The 6,000-nt window shown below is 41.3% G+C and overlaps 1 protein-coding gene across 1 annotated transcript in view; it reads left to right on the forward strand.

Moving 5' to 3' along the window:
- The window catches only part of T265_10836 (hypothetical protein), a gene marked incomplete at both ends in the record, with an annotated part of 37,414 nt that overhangs the window by 16,417 nt on the left and 14,997 nt on the right, over window positions 1-6,000 (forward strand). The window contains 4 exons of the mRNA XM_009177319.1: window positions 858-1,312; window positions 3,446-3,922; window positions 4,466-4,673; window positions 4,706-4,853. Coding sequence (XP_009175583.1) covers window positions 858-1,312; window positions 3,446-3,922; window positions 4,466-4,673; window positions 4,706-4,853 — 1,288 coding nt within the window. The remainder of the gene's footprint in view (window positions 1-857; window positions 1,313-3,445; window positions 3,923-4,465; window positions 4,674-4,705; window positions 4,854-6,000) is intronic.

Below are 6,000 nucleotides of genomic sequence, written 5' to 3' on the forward strand. Positions count from 1 at the left end.
ATATCAGTATTTCCATGATATCTTAGCTTTCAACTGNGGTTTTGTGCTAACTAGCACAGAGAAAATTGGCTGGCAATTCGGTATCGATCGAAGTTGCATGCACGAAAATCTTTTAAGTAGAAGACTACTTACATCTTGTAAGTGACGTGCTTGGAGGAGGTCTTTAATGTGTGAATTCGGTCAATATCACAACGACTTTCTGAAGCAGGTGTGTTGCTATAAAATATATAAGTGAAATTAAAAAACTCCGCATCAGCCACATTGATTACCATTTCAACTCTCACTCGTGAGGTTACTGGACAAGATCGTTTCAGAAAATTATGAGATACGCTACGCTGATGGTTTTAATGTAACGACGTAACATCGCTGTTGCTCATTATATTGTTTTATCATCAGTGGGAGGAATTGATTTTTACAACCTTACTACTACATAAAGCGATGGGTTTCCCCTCCTGCGGCTGTAGTTTCAGTGACCTTCTATTGTATGAAACCTCCGTACTTATGTACACCGTCATTCTCAAAATCTATGTGAAGGCGCTGCCTCTCAGGAAAGTTTTCGTGCGTTGTGCCCACTGGATATCAATATTTCCATGATATCTTAGCTTTCAACTGCACCCCATCTCTTCTTAGTTATAGTTGCTTCATGGGAAATATAGTTGCCCGATGTGACTCAGCCGGACTCAGAAATAACTCTCTTGTCTAACAAACCCGATTCTCTAACTCCCAAATTCAAATCTCTGTATCGATGAGACACAGAGCAGCACGCATCAAATTGTCAAAGAAGAAATTTGCAAAAGTTCCAAGGAAAAGGATCATAACATAATAAACAAAAGTATTTTTAATTTTTTATCCATCAGTTATCTTGCTTCTGCTGACAAACCGCTTTTTCAACGTAAAATTGTACGCCTGATGTTCCGGTTGGCGCTTTCTGGATTGGATGTGCAGGCCCGAGACCATCATGGCCGAACGGCATTGGTGCTGGCCGCAGAGCACTGCAGAAATCCGTGGGATGAGAAACATGACGCAAATCAGAGAGGCAATGTTCCGAGCTACTCGACAAAAATAAGCCCTCGTGAGTCATTGTTGAAGCATAAGGGCGACGCTTCACCCATTCACAATATCCCCGTTCGGATAAATCAGGAGGAAGTACCCTATTCAAACGGAAGTACTGTTTCAACAGAAATGACGGCGCAGTTAGAATGGTCTACAAAGAGCGTCATGGGGTCTTCTGTGGAGAAATTTTCTGCTAAACCTGAAGATATGCACTCCACTATACCCGACCAACACTTGCTGGAAATGTTGTTACAACTCGGTAATTTGCAGTGTTCTACTGCTTTTTGTTTTGCCGAATCTAATTGGTACTGACCAAAAAAGCGCAAATATGTAGAAAGAGCTTAACTATTCAGTAGTGGTGGATAAGTTCGTAAATTTATTGTAACCAAATGGCCAGAGAATATCCAGTGAAACCTAACCAGATATGTGTTTAGAAATCACAGATTGCGGTGGTGTACCATTTTTTGGATATCATTCAATGGGTGATTCTAAAGGTCATTATGAATGAGAACCCCGTATACCATAGTTTTTGGCAGGTCATAAGATTTTCACGTCCGGTGAATGCATATTCTGCTCTTCCAATTTCATTATCCGTTCAAGTTAAACCAGGAAACGTGGGGCTTCGGGCACAACTTCGAATAGGAAGTTATAAGTTTGTTCTCCCAACCCTGTGTTTCACACGTAGGTGAGTTATGCCTCTCATCCATCGACAGAGAAAGTTTGCCGAAAAACAGACTCATCCACCTCTCATGAAAAGTTTTAAGACAGCTAAAAACGCTCTCCGATTCTAAAAAGCCGGCACACTATTTGGAACGGAACGCTACAGTATAAATATCATCCAGCGTTGACCCAGGTTCACTGGTCCACTGTCGCCATAAACCTTTGATATCATACACACCGCTAAGGCACGTCGTCGACAGTGCTGGGCTGGACATAGCTTCGCCCGTCTTATCGTTTGGCCTTGGATGGGTATGTGGCAACGTACCTTAGAACGCCTTATAATTGCAGTGCAAGTACAGTGCTGGGCTGGACATAGCTTCGCCCGGCTTATCGCTTGGCCTTGGATGGGCATGTGGCAACGTAACTTAGAACGCCTTATAATTTTAGTGCAAGTTTAAAGCTGAACAGTTCAAATGGATCAAAATGACAGAGCTCGAGATTTGTAGGATTCTGATTAGTTTCCGTATTTCAATGCCAAGTTTGGATGCGGCATGACAAATTAATATTTTTAACCCACTCTCGAATAACTAGTTCGCACTAAACTTACACATTTTGAGAATCGATACAAAAATGGCGGTGTGGACACTTATGCAGTGTTGAGTAGTAGTGGACTGCAGCAAGTTGCTGAGTTTGGATGGATGCCTTCAGATTACTAGTCGATCCGCGGCTTGAACGATTGAGCTCAGTGTTTAGTCCATGGGGATACGAAATCCTTAGCTGCACTGTGCCTTTGTCTCAGCGAAGAATGGTCAATTAAACCGAATATATGTTTTTAGATCAGACTACTTTAAAAGTATCATTGCACACTTACGGAGGCTTTGAAGGGCACTTGTATTCGCGTTACGTTTCTCGGTGTTTTGTTATCAACGTTAGTTAGACGCAGTTGTCGTCTTTTCCGTCAAGATCTGTCTCTCAACTAGGCACATGTTCACTATTTTGAACACCGTCATTCTCCGTACACCAGTTTGTCAGTGCACACTGGAATTATCATAGCTGATTTGTTTTGTGGGTAATCACCTGCGGGAAAGTGTATTTGGCTTAGCCTGATGACTAAGTATCAAACCTGGCTTCGAAGTATGCATTCCTGGCCACCACTAACTGCAACCTATCCGACATCCTGTGTATGGCCATCTAAGGAGGCGACAAAATTTTCTAGTACGTAGGTTTTGTAAGACAAGAAAACCAATCAATCTACGTATCCGGACTGATTGAATTACTCGTAGTTCATTAAAATGTTACGCTGTTGAGAAGAAACCGGCGAGGGATATAAAAGTAATTTGCAGTTTCACCAGTCAGTCAGTGAAAACATAGCTTTTGGGGCTTCTAAGAGGAGTTTACGCTTAATAAACTAGTAATAATAAAAATAACTCACCCACATCTTTCGCCTACCATATAACTTCGAAAGGTTCACCAACAGCTGGCTTTCTAAGGTTTTTGAAACAAGTTGCATGTTGTTAGGTTCATGAAATATCGTTGGTTTGTAGAAAAGGATTTCAGTAACTCCGGTTGCTCCGTTGCTGTTGAGATTTTTTAAACGCCTGTCAGATTAGTTCTTAGTAGACGGGTTCTACATAGGTATTACTCACTTCCGATGTTAGCCTTCTAGAATAATCATAAGACTAGTGATTTACCTTGGCAACAAGGTTGAAGTGTTCAATATTTATCTCTTTAGGTATCGATAGCTCTATTGGTAATCTGAAGCACGAATGTCTGCAGAAAGAGCGTTTTGTGCCACGTGACGCGCTTACAGTCCGAGCGCGCAACTCAGGCGAAGCACAACAGAACACAAAGTGTTTACCTGGTGCATGGCCTCTTATTGACCTACTCATTTGTGCGGTATCGCAGAATAAACCCAAAGAACATGTAAATTATCTCCTAAAGGAACTCGAAAGCGCTATACGAGATCATCTGGTGCGTGTTCAGGCGAGACGGAATGGTTTAACTCTTCTCGAACTGGCTAAGGCGATGTTGCCCAAGGATGTTCAAAAGCAGATGAGAAAACAATCCAAAAGCATAACAAAACAAGCAAGTAATGCCCATATATCGGCTGTTCAACATTTAGTTGATCTACTCCAACGCTATACGGGAACTACGGAGTTCGCGATGGCGGCGATGGCAGGCGACACGAAGAGAATGCGTCATTGCCTGGGTATGCGATTTATTACTACTGGTTTCTTTTGTTTTATTAATGGAATGTGATTACTGGTGAATAGACTATCCACCAAAACCCCTCTTATATTTAAATTTTAAAATCCAGGACCAGCTTGGAATATCAGGATTTCTGATTCGAGGATAAATCCGCTCTTTTTGACTACAGTGCCTTCTTTTTTATTGCGACTGAAAGGAATAAACAAACGGAGTTGAATCGGATGGGCGGTTACTTCAAGGGTGTGTTTATTTAATGAGAACATTGTACCGGAAGCCATAAAGTTGGGCATGACGTTGCAGTTTAGAATTAGTTCGTATTTACTGCTATCGTACACTGAAACATAACATGCAGAAAGTTAGCTTTGACGTACTCTTTTATTGAAATAATTTGCGCTGACGGTGGGCTTGTTGGTGTATATATAATTCCGTGCAGCACGATACAACAGAGTGCTGCGTCTGTATGCTGCTCTGCTCTCGCCTATGGCCCTACACACCTTCTATATTAAATGTAATTTCCGATTGTATCTCTCCTATCTTTTTGCAGCAATGGGAAATGGGACCCAAAAATTGAATGCCCATTTGGAAAATTATTTTGAAATTGTCAGCAACAATTTGCGAGCATCATTCGTCAAACGACCCCTCATCCTTAATGTTATGGAGTATTCATGCCCAGAAGCAGTAGGCTTTATGCTCAAAGCCGGTGCAAACGTGAGAGAATTTTATCCGGGTGAGGAATCTTTCAAACCTCGAAGGTAGCATCAAATTCAACTTTAGTTTCCTTCAGATCCGTTTACCTCAATCTCAAAAGTGCACGTTCACCTCAAAGTGTCAGACTTTTGCGTCCTTCCAATCACCTCAATCTCAAAAGTGCACGTTCACCTCGAACGGTCAGACTTTTGCGTCCTTCCAATCTGTCAGTTGATTTAAGCGAGGTAGTCTTAGGCAAAGCGTTTGTGTTTACTTGTAATTTAGCGGTGGAGAATGTTACGTAGTTAGCTAATATTTCTCATTACGTTTTGTTTGGAGTAAGAACTTAGTATGTTTCAGTGCGTATTTTGGTATTTTTGGTCTCGACAGAGCGATGGTATCTGATGCAAATGCCATTCTAAAATTCAAGGAGATGACTAATCGGAAGTGGTAAACACGGTCGTGAAGAAAACACGCCTAATTAACTTAAACTCCATTGATTTGTGCAAAGTAGTCAGCACAGTGACAGGAGTCATTAAAAATGAGGAGACTAAACTGTTTGTGTCGGTGCAAGCAATGGTCGGCCATCTCTAGATCCGTGTATTTCACTGGAAACAAGAACACCAGAGTTAGCCCTCTCATGAGCGTGACTGATATTTTATTCTGGACCATGTAGGATGTGTTACATGCAAAAGAGACAAACAAATGTGTAATAAACTAGTGTTCTTCAACCTTACATCAGCAGAAGCTATAACCGATCACTTGAATGTGAACACCTGAGAGTTTACGTGAAATAAACGTGACTTGCAAAATCACCGTACTTTGAAGACTGTCTGAATGAACCATGAAATCGCTCAGAGAGAAGAGAAAGAGAGGATATCAAAATGGCATTGCGAACAAACCCCCGTTTTTGCTATAGGAAATGACGCCTAAAACTGACTCCAAATATGGTTTGTTTATATCATGAAATTATATTTCGTGTTCCTGAATACTTTCATGGATTTAGTTTGCTAACGAAACAGAGTCCTAGATGTAATACACTACTCATAAGGTTGCTGAAAATTATCCGACAACACACGACCTGTTTCGTCCTTCTTGGGGCTCACCAGGTAGGCGCAGTGCCTGAAGCTCCATCAAACTTATGTTTTTTAATTGAACCCAAATTGCACGTACTGTGCGAAATATACTCAGTTGAGAACAAATTCTGTTTTGCGAGGGGCGCAATTGAAATCCAGCTGAATCTCACTTTTGTCTTTCATTTATAGAGAGTGCTGTTGCAGCCTGTAACGTTTTCTTCCCACTAGTTTGCAAACGGCTGCCTCGGTCTGCCTACCACAGTTAGTTTTTAAAACTAAAAGCTTTTTTAATGTGTTTCTCACGATAGCTCCAAAT

This window comes from Opisthorchis viverrini (assembly GCF_000715545.1).
Source record: "Opisthorchis viverrini unplaced genomic scaffold opera_v5_428, whole genome shotgun sequence".
NCBI lineage: Eukaryota > Metazoa > Platyhelminthes > Trematoda > Opisthorchiida > Opisthorchiidae > Opisthorchis > Opisthorchis viverrini.